General features: G+C 40.3%; 1 protein-coding gene across 2 annotated transcripts in view; it reads left to right on the top strand.

The window, feature by feature from the left end:
- Nucleotides 1–5,005: 5,005 nt before the first annotated feature.
- LOC101603782 (cytosolic beta-glucosidase) overlaps nt 5,006–18,082 on the top strand; it is a 151,815-nt gene continuing 138,738 nt past the window's right edge. For both annotated transcript variants that reach the window (XM_045130097.1, XM_045130098.1), the window contains exon 1: nt 5,006–5,155. In XM_045130097.1, the coding sequence (XP_044986032.1) occupies nt 5,077–5,155 (79 nt within the window). In that variant the 5' untranslated portion in view covers nt 5,006–5,076. The remainder of the gene's footprint in view (nt 5,156–18,082) is intronic.

Below are 18,082 nucleotides of genomic sequence, written 5' to 3'. Positions count from 1 at the left end.
TAACTTACAAGCTTTTAGCAGTCTAAAGACTTCTACAAAGAGAACAGATTCACAATACAGATGATTTATGTTGCCTTCACCTTAGGAACTAGACAAGGTAGGGGGCCCTGTCAGGAACAACAGGGAAGATAGCAGGTTCTCAGGGGGATGACTGTGAGATAGACCCCATTGGAGAAGGATTCTAGCCCATGGTTAGGGTGGAAGCCCACTGGTAGAACATGTGTCAGGCCCTGGTTTTGATACCACCCACCAATGTGCTACTTATCAGCAGACTTGAAAGAATAATGGTAGGCTCAGAATAGCATCATGACATTAACTAGGGATCAAAAGTGGGAAGTGGGAAATAAGGTGATGAGATATTTTAAAATTTAGTCATCATAAGGTCTAAAATTTCTATTTATTTGAGAGAGAGAGAATGGGCATGCTGGGGCTTCTAGCCACTGCCAATGAACTCCAGATGCATGCACCACCTTGTGGATCTGGCTTACATGGGTACTGGAGAATCAAACCTGGGTCTTTAGGCTTCACAAGCAAGCACCTTAATTGCTAAGCCATCTCTCCACCCCATAAATTTTCTTGTATGGTCCTAAGAGACAGAGGGGACCCAAATTTTTAAAAAAGTTAAATTCAACCAACTTTCTAGTTAAAGCCATGAAGTGAGATGTCTTTTTGGTAAAGAAAGTAGAGGAATAGAGCAAATCTCTGTGGCTGCAAATTCACAGCTTGAAGTTACTGAAGCCTTAAGAATGAGGTAAAGAAGAATGAACCAATATGGTACGTAGCAGTAGATGGTGCTGGCAGCGGGGCAGGGGCAGAGAAAGAGGACTGGAAGCCTGTACTCCTTAAAATGTGCTCCACTGACTTCTTGATCTATTTGGCGAGTCCATACATTAAGATTTTTATAATTATATTATAAATCATATTTGTATGTAGTATGTGGTGTGTGTGTATGTGTGATATATACACATGCATGCAGATGTGCCCCATACGCATGTGAAATACCTTCCTCTTTTGCTTATCTGTCTTATTTCCTCTCATAGAATGTGGAGATCACCATTTTTCCAGTTAGACTGGCTAACCAGTGAATCCCAATGCTCTTTTTGTCTCTACTCCCCTAAGTGCTGGGCTTATGGGCATGTCTGGCTTTTTATGTGAGCACCGAGGTTGAACTCAAGTGCTCATGCTTGCATAGCTTTTACCCACATACTGTTTTTTTTTTTTTTTTTTACCCACAGAGCCATCTCCCCAAGTGCTCTTTGTGCACTCTCACCCCTAATTCTTCTATGAGTGAGCTGTGCTCTTTTCCAGGGCAACACATTGAATAACAAGAAAATAAGAACATCACCTAAATTCTGATACAGGCGCAACAGAAAGTTGGAAAAATAAAATATAGTCTCTTTGCTAAATAGGTGTGTTGTTTTTGAGTATATGATTATTTCTCCTAAAGTATGTTCTTTTATATTTAGCATAATTTTTAATGCTATATTATTTCATTTTTTAAAATTTATTTTTGAGACAGGGGTTAACAATGTAGCCCAGGATGCTCTGGAACCCACTATGTAGCTCACACTATCCTGGAATTCTCTATCTTCCTGCTTCAGCCTCCCAAATGCTTGAATTATGGCCATGTGCCATATACATAGCTTCCATTAGGATTTTAAATGATGTCAACAATAAACATTTTGAGAAACAATTTCAGGTTGAAAAAAATTGTATAAACATATCTATCATATATACCACATTATAAAGTCTTGGGGTTGGGGAAATGGCTTAGCAGTTATGGTGCTTCCTTGCAAAGCCTAAGGACCCATGTTCGATTCCCCAGTACCCATATAAGCCAGATGCACAAGGTGGCACTTGCATTTGGAGTTCATTTGGGGTGGCTGAAGGCCCTGATGAGCCTATTCTCTCTGTCTGCCTTTTTCTATCTCCATCTCAAATAAAAAATAAAATATTTTTTAAAATAGTCTTTAGCAATTTCAATTTTTTAAAAATATATTTTATTTATTTATTTGAGAGATAGAAAGAGAGAGGGAAGGAAGGAAGGAGAGAGAGAGATTGAGATAGAGAGGGGGGTGGAAGGAAGGACACAGAGAGAGATTGAGATAGAGATAGAGAGAGAGAGAGAGAGAGAATATGAATGGGTGCTTCAGGGCCTCCAGCCACTGAAAATGAACTCCAGATGCGTGTGCCTTCTTGTGCATCTGACTTATGTTGGTCCTGGAGAGTTGAACTGGAATACTTTGGCTTTGCAAGCAAATTCCTTAACTGCTAAGCCATCTTTCCAGCCTCAATTTTTTTGAAATTTGACTTAATAAAATTTTAGGTTTTCAAATGTACAATTGGTTCAACTGCTCGTGCACATCCCGATAGGATACTTTGATCAGAGCTGAGAAAGGGACATTCTGCTGTTAGACAAATGGCTTCTGTACATGCAGAGCACCAAGGAGGCAGGTGTTCTCTCTGGAGAAGAGCTTTTGTAAAGGGCTGCTGGAATCAGTGAGGAACTCTGGACATGGTGAGGTGATCATACTAAATCTTAATACCATGCCTATACCCAGTTGTGAGCCTAAAAAATTGCAATACTGCCATCTAGTGCTTCTTAATGAAAATATTTAGTTTTTTTTCAATCCCTTTACGGATTGTCTCAGAATCATACTAGGGGTAAATTGAATAGTTTAACCTGCATTTTTTAATGTTATTGTCACCAAACATGTAATTTTAAATGACTTTGACATCTTTCCTTCTTTCCTTTTACAGTCAAACTCTTCTCTTCGGGTTAGGATGACGGGAGAGTGTAGGGTTTTGACTATGTCTCCTTCCAAATTTTATGTTCCTGTCACTGCAGTGTATGATGACTTAGTCCATACTTGTGAAAAATGAACAGGTAACTTTTCTCACTCCTATTTCCACAAGCTTACTTTTAAAACTTGGTCTTCTATTTTGGAGATTCTTTGGTGGAGAAGGAAGTTGCACCGGGAGTGCAGCACATCCCCATGGACCTTTATCCCCCACCCCCATTCCCTCAGTTTTGAGCATTTCACATCATTATGGAGGACTGCAGTTGAAGAAGAGCCACGTGGATCATTATATGGTCTCAGAAATAGAAGCCTGAGGAGGCATGAAGGAGGGCTGGAGGAACAAACCTGGTTATGAAAACAATTAGGACCTGGTTTGTCATTAAGCATCTCAACAGCCACACGGGAAGCTGGAAAACTGTAAACTAAGCCTTCAGAATTCCAGTGGAAATTATTCCCATTATAAAACCCAGCAGCGGCCAGACGTGGTGGCGTACTCAGAAGGCAGAGGTAGGAGGATCATCATGAGTTCAAGGCTACTCTGAGACTACATAGCAAAATCCAGGTCAGCCTGAGCTAGAGTGAGACATTACCTTGAAAAACAAAAACAAACAAAACAAAACAAGACAAGACAAAAAAAAAAAAACAACCCAGCACCAAACAAGTATGATATGGGACTAAAGATGGTTATAGGATCACAGGGCTTGCAAGTATCCATCTCTTTATACCCCTTTATCAGAAAGTTACCAGAGGAATTGTTTCTTTGAAATGGGGGAAAAAACAAGGAAAGTGAAAGAGAAGGAGTAAGGTGGTGGGACTTGTCTCCTCATGGTTTGTAGCTCTGTGATGGCTTGAACCACAAGCAGGGCAGAAGGGAGCACAGCTCGGAAGTTTATAGTTCTGTCAGAGTGCTTGGGAATGAATTAATGAATGGAAAAGATATAGAGAAAATTAAGGAAAATTCAACAGCACACAGTTGATTAATTCCAGAGAGAACAAAAACTTGCAAGTGAATGTGACAGACCTACGTGGACCACAGTCTTAGTAAGGTAAATATTGACTTTATTTAACTAGAAAAGGTAATTTTTTTTGTTGGATAGATGAGGAAAAGAAGAAGAGGAGAAGGGGAGGGAGAAGAAGAAAGAAGGAGGGAGGGAGAGAGAATATTCTATATCTTTGGCTTCCATAGCCAGAAGTGAAATGGTATTTAATTTAAAGGCGTAATTAAGGGGCCTGGGGAGGTGGCTTAGTCAGTAAAGTGCTTGCTATGTAAGCATGCAGTCGTGAGTTTAGATTCGCAGTAGCCACAACAAAGGCCAGGCATGATGTTGAGCAACTGTAGTTCTAGTGTTTGGGAGGTGGAGATAAGCAGATTCCCAGGGCTTGCTGGCTAGTGAACCTAGTGAAGTCGGTGAGCTCTAGGTTCAGAAAGAGACCCTGTCTCAAAAAATTAATGTGGAGAGTGACTGAGGAAGATACTAGATGTCAGCCTCTGGCCTTCACAAGCATGTGAGCACACACGCACATGCATTTGCACACATACACATAATCCCATCATATACAAAAAAGTCAAAGAAAAAAGAGAACAGATTACGAAGTAACATCAGGGATGAGGGGTAGAAAGAATTGTAAGAGCCACCATTGGACATCATGCCCAGAGGCATTGCCTCTTCCCCACAAAATTGTCTGCTGCTCCCATAACACACAACCCCTTGGGAATATCTGTAACCTCACAGAGGAGGGTCCCCAGTGAAATGGGGACAGAGATGCAGGAAAGAATGGTACCAACTCATGATGTATCCACAGAAAATATGTTGTTAACAACAATAAATAAATGGAAAAGAAGCAGCATCAGTCTATTAATTATACCACCTATGAGTAAATACCATAAGTGGTTGAACGCTGCTATCTTTAGGGTGTGGGGATCGTGAATTAATTGGGAGAAATTGACTAAGGGAAAATTCTTAGATAATTATGTGACTTAAAAACAATGCCCATGCACTATATTCCAAGGGGAAAGATTAACTTGGTCAAAACCTACGCTGATCAAAGTCTGTTAAGGACCAGAGAAAGCCTGGAGAAGAAAGTAAATAACTCATCTTGTACAGAATGACCTGAATTCTTGTCAAGTGTGTGGCCATTGAAGTGGGATCCTTCATTCTGAATCCCTCATTTACATTCTGAGACTCTAGTCTGGGGCAAGAGTTCACAGCACTTTGCACAGTGGCTTGACTCTCCTGGTGGAAGGCTGTGGAACTCCTCCTGTTAGCTGTGGGTGATGCAGACAACTTCTTCGTTCATGGCTTTCCCCGCAGGGTTTGGCTGGGGAGCTGCCACTGCAGCCTACCAAGTCGAAGGTAGGAGAAGCCACCTGTCCTCCCTAAGGCTGAGCAGGGGCTTCTGGTGGGTGTTGCATGCCTAAGGAAGAGGATACACAAGGCAGGCAAAAAGAGAAGGAAGGAGTGGAACAGTCTAGAGTACTAAAAATGAAACCATGTCCTTTTCAGAGAGAAGAGGCCGCATCCTTTTGGCTCTCTCCAGAGGCACAAGGGGCAGTAGAGTGAGGAGTGGTGGGTGAGAGGGGTGGTGGGGTAACAAGGGCAGCTGTGTTTTCCCTCAACCCAAGCTTTTTGGAGATGTCAGTTTACATCAGATCATCTGCTTTTCATGACTGGTTTCTTGAACATATTGACCTAGCCCCCTTAAAAAAAAATAAAAGTTTCTTCCATTGGCTGGAAAAAACACTGTGTCAATGCCTCCCTAAGGACTGTCATTAATTGGGAAGAATGTCCTGTTCTGTTTCAAGGGCTCAAAAGCAAAGTGTCGTCTTGAAGATAACACCTTATTTTCTGGGGTAGCTAACAGGCAAAGGACACAAGGAACTATGTGATGTCTGAATGGACTCGCAATCTGAGCTCCTGTCTCTCTTCCACCAAACATGAGCACGTGAATCTATCACCCTCCCTAATGCTTGATTTGTCTGACTGATAAATAAGAAGATGAGATTTGCCTTTCTAAAACACATACCCCCCATGAAGAATTGTTACCAGTGAAATTATTTATTTGGTTGTAAAAGTGTATAGTGAAACTCTGGGTTAAACACAGGCAAGAGAGTTACTTTTAATAATGTTCTAGGGCTGCTGTAACAAATTTCTACAAACTGTGTGGCTTAAGCAGCCTAAATCTGTTCTCTTCCATTTCTTTAGGCTAGCAGTAGCTATTTGAAGATTCAGTTAGCTGGGGAATACTGGGGAAGGGCAGGGCTGTAATCCATGGTGATGGATGTCCTTACAAGGAGAAGGAAATTTGGACACTGACAGACATACAAGAACACCAGGTGACAACAGAAGCAGAGATTGGAGTGATGTAGCTACAAACTAAGAAACTCCAAGGATCAATGGCCACCACCAGAAACTAAGAACAGGCTCTAGTAAATTCCCAGTAACATGCCTCTGCGGACACCTTCAGTTTGAAATTCAAGTCTTTAAAATGGAGAGGTGAAATTTCTGTTAGTTAAGCCATTTGTTTTGTGAAGCTTTGATACCGAAAACTAAAACATGAATGAAAATGGGTCAATCCATGAAGGTATTACTGCTCTGTAAGGGCTATGGTAACAATGATGTACTGTGGTGGAGGTCATGTGCAAGAGACCGGTGAGGGTTTCTGAGAATCAGTGGCATTTCACCTAAGAGTGAAAAGATTCGAGAAGGGGCCCATTTGAATGGGGCAGGTATCTAGGCAGAGTGACAGAGGACGGGTCCATGTCTGCCCAAGCCATATTGCTTATTATCTCCTGCTTTTATTGCTGCCTTCCACTTTTCTTTTTCTTTTCCTTCTTTTTTTTGGTGGTAGGGTCTTACTTACCTGGAATTCACTATGTAATTTCAGGTTGGCCTCAAATTTAAGGCTATCCTCCTATCTCTGCCTCCAAAGTGCTGGGATTAAAGGCATGTACCACCATGCCTGGCTCTTACCACTGCTTTCCAGGCCTGCAGAAAGGGAATGAGAAACCTCTGCTGCAATTTCCATGACTACTGAGTGCCAAGACATCTCCCAGGGAGAATGCATGCTTTATACATGCCTGCAGCACGATGCGAAGTGCTTTTAAAAGAATGTCTGAAAATTCTGGTTTGCAGGGGTCAGCAGAGATACCACACCACTTTTCTGACTATGTGGAATGTTTTCTTGTCTTCTTCCAGGTAATTTCCATATGTGTGTGGTTAAACCCTGGCTTAAACAAAGCTAAGATGTAGCTTTCTAAGGCTGCTCTAACAAATTTTCCCAATCTATTAGTGGATTCTGTGGCAGGGCAGGTGGGTTATAGAATGGGGTGGCCCACTGGGGAAGAAAGCCAAAGAGGTGTTTCCTTCTAAGAAGGAGGCCAGATGGGTCAGAGAGGAAGTGGCAGAGAATCGAAATGGAGTGAATAGAACGAGGATCTAGAAGCACCTGAACATGGTGTCTGTAAATATGGGCTCCAATGCAAGTCTCCTTAGATGTGGGATCCATGGAGGTTTTACTTGCTTAGTGACTCTCCAAGTTACTTATCTGGGCCTCCTGTTAAAATGAGAAAAAATGAAACACTTTAGACAAATTAAAGTCAGTAGACTTAACCTTAGACAGGAAAGAATTTATGAACTGGGAAGCACCTGGAGCTAGTACAGATTGAGAAAGCTCCACCAGCAATGTGAGCAGGCAGTATTCACAGGTGAGGAGAAAGACAGATAGAAACACCTGATTGCTTACAGCTCAACTCATGTCTTATTTAGACACAATCAGGGAATCTGATTGGCTTGGTTATTTGTTACAAGAATGTTTTAGGTAAAATTAACTAATTTCAGCTCTTCTGTCTTGGCCAGTCTGTCAGTTGTGGGAGATGACTAAAACCTTAGGCATAGATATTGCTTTCTGTTTTCCACATTACGGACTTGGGTCTTAATATAGATTTCAGAACTCAAGCGTCAAATTAGTTGGGTGATACTTCACCCTCTATTCATGTTTTTGCTATTTTGTCGACAATGTGACCCCTTGATAGACAAAGGATCTGATAGCTTTAAGTCTCTTGAGGACATACAGCCTATCAGGGAAAATGTTTTAATGGCTATCCCAAGAATATACCAAGGAACTAAGGTACTCTCCTTAATAGAAGTCTCCATAAAAACACTTTTCAAACTCAAACAACTCAAAATTCAGGCAATAAAGATAGCTCATCAATATTAAAGTCTGTCTGGTCTTGATCTTAGGGCCATGATGGCAATTGTGATGGTCAATTTTGGTTGTCAACTTGATAGATTCAAAGTCGCCATGGAAACAAATCTTTGGGCATGTATGTGATTTTCTCAATTAGGCTAATTAAGGTGGGAGGACTCTTCCCTAATGTGAGTAGACCAGTTCATTGGCTAGGGTCCTGGAATGGATAAAAAAGAATGAACTAGCTGAGTGCCAGCATCCATCATTCTCTACTTCCTGGTTGCAGACACAATGGAACCAGCTCTGCTTCATTTCCCTGTCACCATGACTTCTGTGTCATGATGAACTGACACTTAGAAATGTAAGCTGAAATGCACCCTTCCTTCCTTACATTGCTTCTGGTCACATGTTTTCCCCCAGCAACAAGAAGGTAACTAACACAACAGTCATAGTGAAAGGAACATAGTCACTATAAAACCATATGGTTTGATGAAGCCTCTATTTCTGTATCTTGCCTTGGTCACAGAAGTCAAGCACCTAGAGCCCTCATAACAATGGAATCCTAGATTCCTAGAGTCTCCAGCTTTTAGATATGGAGAAACTGATTCTTCAAAAGTTTTTCAAAATATAGGTGGGGGCTGGAGGGATGGCTTAGCAGTTAAGGTGCTTGCCTGCAAAGCCAAAAGAACCCATGTTGGAATCCCTAGGGCCCACGGAAGCCAGATCCACAAGGTGGCACATGCATCTGGACTGTTGGCAGCAGCTGGAGGCCTTGGCAAGCCCATTCTCTCCCATCCCCCCATCACTGTCTCTCAAATAAATAAAAATAAAAATAAAACAGGTATATACTTGTGGATTCTCACTGGATCCAACTCAGTTGTTTTATCTAGTCTAATCCTAGACTCTGGCTGTCTGTTGGTTAAAAATTCATAAGATGCAGTCAAAGGTCTCAAAACAGAACTCTGTGGTATTCAAATATAATAGAGAACTCACCCATGATCCTACCCTCTTCCAGAGATCAATGAACATAATGGGTTTTGTGGAGTTTTTGCTTGGTCATTTGTGCTCCTAGGGCTTTCTCAATACATACCTCAGATCTCAATATTGATGCTAGTCTGTTGAGTGGAAAACTTTATTTTTCTTCTTTTTCTTTTTTCATTGAAAAATTCCATAATTGTAAACAATATCCCCTGGTAATTCCCTCCCTCCCCCACTTTCTCCTTTGAAACTAAACTCTCCATTATATTCCCTACCCCTCTCAATCAGACTTTCTTTTATTTTGATGTCATGATCTTTTCCTCCTATTATGATGGTCTTGTGTACATAATGTCAGGCACTGTGAGGTCATGGATATCCAGGCAATTTTGTGTCTGGAGCAGCACATTATAAGGAGTCCTATCCTTTGTTTGGCTCTTACATTCTTTCCACCACCTCTTCCACAATGGACCCTGAGCCATGGAGGGTGTGATTGAGATATTTCAGTGGTGAGCACCCCGCTATCACTTCTCAGCACCATAGTGCCTTCTGAGTCATCCCAAAGTCACTGCCATCTAAAAAGAGAAGGTTCTCTAGCCAAAAGTGAGAGTAGCATTAATATATGGGTATGAACATTAAGAGAATTGCTTATTGGGCAGTTTGGTGAGCATAATATATACATTTAGCTGGATAGCAGCAGATGTTACACCCCTAGGGCTGATGACTACCTCTGTTGTAAGTTTTCAGTATCAGGGATGTATTTCCTCCCATGGAGCGGACCTCCAGTCAAATTAGAGGGTGGTTGGTTTTCCCCATGGCAGACATGCCACTGTTGCACCCATTGGCTCATTTGGCCTGGCTGGCCAAATATAAAGCTTTCAGTGTCCATTGTTGAGTATATTCACTGGTGATTTCTCTCTCTCCCATGGAACTGAATGCAGCATGGCTTTTTCCAGCTTTCTGTCAACTGGTCTACATGGAGGAGGTTATCAGCTAAGTTCCAGCAGGATTTCTCAGTGACCTTGTAGCCCAAGTATGTGGAGTCTTCAGTAATAGTGTCTTACTATCTATTCCTGGTGGGAAACCAAGGGCCTTGACAATGGCCTGTAATGTTTTGGGGACATCAAGGACCTCTCCAGAAAATTTTATACAAATAGAATTTAGTAGAGTTTATTTGAGCAAAGAAACAATTAGTGAATTGAGCACGTCCCTGAACCAGTAATGATTCAAAGTGCTGTACCTAGCAATATGTGCAGGCAAGAATTAAACAGCAAAAGGAAGTGACATGCAGAAAAATATCTGCTCACAACCCAACTTGGTCTAGTTTGGACATACCTGAGTAGTTTGCAACCATAATTGACCAAGTTCTTGGCTGCTATGATTGGCCAAGATTCAGTTATTTTCAAAAGTATCTATTTGTAAGTTAAGTTAAATCTTTTTACATATCAAGTTAAGTTACCTTCTTATTTCTGAAACAAAATACCCAGCCAAAGTGGCACATGGAAAGGAAAGGGTTTATTTGGACTTACAGTCTGGAAGGGGAAATATCATCATGGCAGGAAAAGGAAGGGAAGGCAGAGGCTGGGCATCACATGGCATAGCAGCTGGCAGGAAGCTGCAAGAATGAACTAGCTAGCACTGTCAAGCTGGGCTAATAAACCTCATGGTCTGCTACCAGTGACACACCTCTTCCAGCAATGCTCCATCTACCAACCAGATAACTACAAACTGGGAATTGAGTATGTGGCTTATTTACAAACACCTGAGGCTATGGGGGACATTTCACACCTAAGCACTGCAGGTTTCAACTCTCTATGTATGGAAACAGTTTCATATCTCATTTAACATTCTTCCACTGTCAGATGGGGATACTTATGTAGCTGTACAGATGGTGTATGTTAAGTGCCTTGTGCTTAGTATGTACTCAGAGATTGTTACTCATTTAGGAGAATTACAAAAATAAATTACTGAGAATGACTTACTCTACAACTCTGTAGTTAACTTGGCAGGAGCATTCAATTACTTATACAAGACAGAACAATGCATTTCAGCCACCAACTTCCAGTTTTTGCTCATGGAGGATCTAGGTCCACCTTAGTTGGTTGATACTGACCCCTACTGTCTGTCTGGAGGTCGCCTGTCCCATGTTACTCTGCACTGGGCTTGCTTCTGCCTTATGTTAGTCTTTATCATCTGTAACTGGCTTTGAGCAGTTAACTCTCTACCAACAGCTCCTAGGCTCAGTGCACGCTGTCAAGAGTCCTCACCATGCCATCCTTGTTGAGTCAGGGAATAAATTTCCAAGGCCTACTTGTTTTCTACCTTAGGAGTGCTGGGCTGAAATCCCAGTTCAAACATTTAGCAAAACAAGGGTGGATAAGTCATTTAGCCATTTTATTTATTTATTTATTTATTTTTTAGAACAGGAAAGTTTCAGTGTTAGGGCTGGGGTCTAGAGTGTACATGGTAGTACTAAACACTAATGTGGACACTCAGGTTAATACCAATACCACTGTTTCTCTTTCTTTGTGGGGCTATACCCCTCTCTCATCTGTAGTGATAGACACATAGCCTGTTCCCTTTAATGAGAATGCTCTTTCTTGCTTTGACTGTATATTACACTCCTTTCTCACTCTTAACTTGTTCTACTAGCAGCTTCTGGGAGAGTGAGTGTTTAGCCATCTTTTCCACCACTGCCTGGATTATTGACACAGGAAGTCAACATGTAGCCTTGTCAGACTCAATGACCTGAGATTTAAAGCTGAAGTCAGCTGTCTTTTCTTCATTGGGTAATCTTTGAACTCTTATGATCCTGTAGCATATAACATCTTTGGTAGATATGGGCATTCAGAAGAAATAAATGAGGGCTGAGCCTGAATTGTATTTATGCATGCTTTTTCTTTTTTTAAATTCAGAAACTTGCTATGAAACATCACCATCTCTCCATCAATTTTCAAAACATGATTTGTTTGTGTAGATATATTTGTTTCCAGATATTCTCTTTTTTAATTTTTATTTATTTATTTGAGAACAACAGACGCAGAGAGAAAGAGGCAGAGAGAGAGAATGGGCGCACCAGGGCCTCCAGCCACTGCCAACGAACTCCAGACACATGTGCCCCCTTGTGCATCTGGCTAATGTGGGTCCTGGGAAATTGAGCCTGGAACTGGGGTCCTTAGGCTTCATAGGCAAGCGCTTAACTGCTAAGCCATTTCTCCAGCCCTCCAGATATTCTCTTAGGGGTTTTCAGAGATCTATTCACTCTTACACAAAAACTGAGATATTTTGGCTCTTCTATTTAGAATTGAAAGCAGTGCCAGCATCTTTGCAAGTGTGGCTGAGCGAGCAGGACCACATATTCTGGTTACCATCATGCCTGCCTCTCAACATATAGATGACTTGGTTGAACATTTCACTAATCCATGGCCTTTATTTCCTCCTGTGCTCATCCATATTCCTTCCATCTCACCTCTGGACACTCTACTGTTTATAGTTTTGAAGAAGAGTTTCATGTTTATTATATAGCAGTTGGCTATGTGGTACCTTGAGCCTTTTTGAGGAAAGCACATTATAAATCTCTTAAATAAATAATAAATAAGTGTTATAAGCAGGATGAAAATTATGTGTTTTAGATGAATTGTAAAGAGCGCTATAAAACCTATAAAGTGTATTTGTTGGCTAAAGGGGCAGGAAAGAAAATGCAGACAATCATTTTACATATGAGTCTTACAATCAATTTTAACACAGAGAAATCCTCTTGATTTTTAACCCTTTGTGAAGCTGACTGTCTCCTACTTTTGGATATATGGATAGATGTGAAGCTCAAAAATAGGAGGTAGCTCAATGATATTTTGCTCACTGCTTCTGTAGGCCACAGAGGAACTATGAAAATGACATTTAGAGCCCAATTCTATGGCTCTTATGAGCTTATAACTCTCAATGATTTCAGAGAAATCTCAAAGAAGGCTATTAAGGGGTGAATATGTTCTGCCAAACCCCACTTGTCCTATGTTGAGACCTAACTACTTCAGTAATGCTTCCTTGTGGAAGGAGACAAAGGGCTCTGGTTTATGGATGTCATTATGACCCTTTGGTGCTGCACTGGGTATCCATATAGAGTCTGCTCTGGATTTCACTGTGACTTTGGTGTTTTGTTGGCAGAAACTAGAGCTCCCCTTTAGCCAACTGTGGCCTTGATATATCAAAGGTGGAATACTACTGTTAAGAGATTTGAAATTATGTTTATTTTAACAACCAGGGGCAATTGTATAAGCTGATTTTTGGTCAAGTTTACAATGATTCTGTGCTATTTCTTCTCTGGTCCTTGTAACATCTCAATGGGTCTACATAGACTGTAGCTAAAGGCACAGCTCATCTGCCTCTGCAAAGGTCAACACAAGCCCTTTCCCTGCATCTTGCTTCCTGATTGCTTTTTCTTCTCATCCAAATTCAGCTGAGTGTCTTGCTATTGATTTTCTTCTTTTAAATTTATTTGTATCTATTTATTTGAGAAATAGAGTAAGAGAGAAATATGTATATGTATGTATGTATGTATATATATATATATATATATATATATATATATATATATATATGAGAAAGAATGGGCACACTAGAGCTTCCAGCCACTGCAAATGAACTGCAGATACATGTGCCACCATGTGTACTGGGGAACTGAACCCAGGTCCTTAGGCTTCGCAGACAAGTGCCTCAACTGTGAAATCATCTCTACAGCCCTTGTTCCCTATTTTCTACTAAACTCTTTGAATTTAATATCCTATTTGGGAACAGATGGACTGATGGCCCTTGTTATTCTCCTAGAACAAGTCTTACTAGCTATAGCTGTTCCTTTTCTAGATCACCTACAAAAGAGAAAAGAAAAATTGATTTAAAACATAGTCATTTATTTTTTTTGTGTTAGGTACAAGAAGAAAAGCAAGAATTTATTTATGAAATATATCGTAGTTTAAACTTGGTATGATAGAAACAAACTATATTAGTTACTTTCTCTTTACTGTGACAAAATATTTGATAGAAACTTAAAGAGAAAAGCCTTATTTTGGCTAATGCCTTTTTGAGAAGTTTCAGTCCAGCATGGTGGGGAAGGCATAGCAGCAGGAGTGACACCATCCTTGGAGGCCAGAGCATGAAGAACAGGCTTGTTCACATAGCAGCTGACCAGCAAGCAGAGAAAGTGAGACAGGAACCAGGGACAAGTATAGCCTTCAAAGTCCCACCCCTACTGATATACTTCCACCAGCTAGGTCCCACCTCCAAAATACTTCAAATCATCAAAATAGCACCATAAACTGGGGACTAGTTCTGACCAACCCAGAGATTATCCAGCAGAACCCTTTTTTGGTTTCTACCAGCCATCTCCAGAGTTTACATTGGAATGGTTTGTCTTGGTTTCTCAGACATATTGCTCCTATTTTATTTCTACTTTCCTTGAGTACTTGATCTATTGGGACCTTTTTAATGTCTTCAGCTTAGTTGTGGATTTCTTCTTTTATTTACTGTCATTTCAGTGGAGTGTGTGAGGGAAAATAATGAAATATGTATGCTTCATTCCCCATCTAGAATTGGAAGTCTTTATTAACATAAATAAAGACCTTAATATAATATTAATTTATGTATAAGTCTTTGTTAACATGCATTAATATATGGAAGCTCTCATAAACTATGAGATATTATTCAAAGTTAATGAATGAGTCCCTCTTCTTACCATTATCATTCTCCTTGTCAGCACTAAGACACTCAATGTCAGGGAAATGTTCCAGTCTACTGTTAGGAAGGGGATGAGTGCTGGAGACTAAATGGTTTTGTCCCTGAAATTTCTCCACCAAATTTGTGCTTTGATGCCCTCATCCCCAGCATGAGGGTATTTGGAAGATCAGCTTTTGGAATGTGATAATTCATGAGGGTGAGACTTTCATGAATGGGCATCTTTACTTATAAAAGTCATAGAAATCTAACTACCTTCTCCTGCCATGTGAAAGCCTTCTATGAACCAGGAAGAGGCCCTCACCTAAACCAGATCAAGCTGGAACTCAGACACCCAGCTTCAAGAACTGTGAGAAACAAACTTCGATTGCATTTAAGCCACCCAAACTATGGTGTTTTTTGCCTAGTAGTCTGAACTATCTAAGAAAATGAGATAATATGAAATTGGTGGAATTTCAGCCTAATAAGAAAAAAAAATCAGATAATGTGGGAAAACCCAAATGGAAGGAGGCTGCTATGTCCAAGAAAGACCACCTATTTATGCTTTTATTTTCTTCTTGAACAGCTCTTCTAAATCACTTGCATTTTTCCTAATTTCTTATCTCCCTCTATTTCTCAATGCTTAGGGGTCATCATGTTCAACATTTTCTTTTACATTAATTTGTTTCATGGGTGGAGCTAAGACATAACTATTGTTTTCACCACTAGTACAAGTAGACTACTCATTGCTAAGGGTCTGTTTTTGTATATTGACAGGTCCTGACTAGAGTACATACTTATCATATATGTTTAGAGGAAATTAATGTACTTTAAAAGCAATATAATTGCAGATCATTAAAAAAATAGAAAAGGACTAAATAAAATGTTAACTAGACAAGACAGTGTTTTTTAAAGCTTGAGTGTGCATTTTTATTCTTCACAGGCTTACAAACATGCATTTACTTTTTTCATCATGATAGAAATATTTTAAAGATAGAGTGAATTTTCTTAAGACATTTATGAATATCTTGATAAGGCATATCATTGTTGTGGATAACATGCAACGTTTTCTGCATTTCTGCCCTTCCTGTGCCCTTTTTCCCTTGTTTATTTTTCTATAGTTGTGCCATGGATGTTACACAGAAAGCTAATTGTGAGTCAATACATGTAACCTTGAGAAACAAACAAAAAAAATCACACCATTGCAATACTTTATTTGAAGTGTAAGATCTACATATTGGCCCATGTATCTGCTCATGTATTCTTTCTCACCAGTAAAGCTATCAGTTAAAAGTGGATGTTTGCTGTGTTGGATGACTACCTGTTAGTGTTGACTATAATGTCTCCTCCTGAACCTACCCACTGGGCAGAAGTTGCTCTTCAGCTAAGCTCCCTGGGACACATGATGAAGTGATTCCTTAAAAATTATTAAAGCCAGAAATGTGGCCATCATGCCACACCTTTCCTCTTACTTAACTTAAATTTATTTTCATTATATCTCATGTAAATCTCTTGATTAAATTCATTATTTCTAGTTTTTCTTTAGGTCCAGAATGTATCATCTCTCTCTTGACTTCTGTTTTTTTCTTTTTAAAATATATTTTATTTATGTATTTGAGAGAGAAAGAAAGAGAGAGAGAATGTATGAATGGGTACACCAGGACCTTTAGCCACTGCAAACGAACTTCATATGCATGTGCCCCTTTGTGCATCTGGCTTACATGGGTACTGGGAAATTGAACCTGAGTTCTTTGGCTTCTCCAACAAGTGCCTTAATTGCTAAGCCATCTCTCTAGCCCTCTCTTGTCTTCTTAAAGTCTCCTTTCTTCCTCTTTATTCATCTCTAATCTCTTCTGCACAATGCTTCTAGCATGTTCTCTCATAATTATTCCCACTTTATTATTTCTGAAAGGAGATCAGGAGATGTGGAGTCACACATGTTAAATTTCCACCCAGACTTCTCCACTTACCAGTTGCGTGACCATGGGCAATATGTTAAATTTTGTAGGCCTCACTTTCTTTAGCTATAGACTGAGACTAGTAAGAGTGCCATCTCTGAGAATCAGGTGTTGCCATCAGTGCTTGGCAACAGTTCAATACATTTTAATGATTATGACAAAATTTTAATATATTTTTATCTTCTGTAAGATCTTAACTTGCATAGCAGGAAAAAAAAAACACTTTGCCTTGCCTTCCTTTTTCTTAGATTATTCCCCCAGTTTCCTCTCTTGCTTATTCTCTATTAGTATTTTATTCATTAACCAAAATGAAGCATGTGTAACTTTGAAATATGCCATGACCTTCATGCCTCTGTGCCTTCGCACATGCTGTTCTCTTTGCTTGAATGCACAGCTGACTACTGGCATGAATGGATGGGCATGGAAGACAAAGGTACAGGCATCCTCATTTCCAAGCATGAGATGTTCCTACTCTGGCACACTGCCTCTTTCTCTTTTATCTTTTGTGCTACTCTTTCTTTTTTTTTAAAAAAATGATTTTTTTTTTCTGTATTTTTATTTATTTGAGAGTGTCAGAGCGAGAGAAAGAGGCACACAAGGAGAGAGAATGGGCGCGCCAGGGCCTCCAGCCACTGCAAACAAACTCCAGACGCGTGCGCCCCCTTGTGCATCTGGCTAACGTGGGTCCTGGGGAATCGAGCCTCGAACCGGGGTCCTTAGGCTTCACAGGCAAGCGCTTAACTGCTAAGCCATCTCTCCAGCCCTTGTGCTATTCTTTCATGTGAGGACCTTGATGCATGTGCAAAGCAAACCCTGCAAAGAGGTGTCTGTTTGTATTTTTTAAGTACACATGACTTATTTATTCTTAAACTATTTGAGTGAACATGACTACTATGACCATTGTTTGAGCACAACTCTATGCTTCTAAAGACAACTAATTCAATGGTATGTATTCACATGGATGTGGCATAGTTGGTTGTGATGGCTATTCTTTGGTTGTCAATTTGTCAGAATTTAGAATCACCATGGAAACAAAGGATTTTCTGGATTAGACTAATTGTGGGTGGTACTATCCCATGGGATGGGGCCCCTAGACTGTACACAAAGGAGAAAGATAGCTCAGCACCAGCACTCATGGCTCTCTGCTTCCTCTATACTGTTGTGAAGATGTGCCAGCTTCCTGCCCCTGCCACGCTTTCCCTGCCATGATGCACTCTACCCTCCACAACTGTAGGCTGAAAGCAAAGCCTTTCCTTCCATAAGTGACTTCTGGTAGGGCATTTTGTCTCAGCAATGAGAAAGTAATTAATACAGTGGTCGCTGTTGGTTATAACTCATGCCCTCTTGTTTTTGTCCACTGCACATCATGAACCTCTTCTTGTGGTAACTGAAACTAGAAGATCTATCTTTGCTTTGGATCTGTCCCAAGGTATCTGCTCTTCTTTTTATGAGTGTGGA

This window comes from Jaculus jaculus, chromosome 11, assembly GCF_020740685.1.
Source record: "Jaculus jaculus isolate mJacJac1 chromosome 11, mJacJac1.mat.Y.cur, whole genome shotgun sequence".
Classification (NCBI taxonomy): domain Eukaryota; kingdom Metazoa; phylum Chordata; class Mammalia; order Rodentia; family Dipodidae; genus Jaculus; species Jaculus jaculus.
The sequence above is the reverse complement of the archived record's forward strand: the minus strand, read 5'-3'. Positions and strand labels throughout refer to the sequence as shown.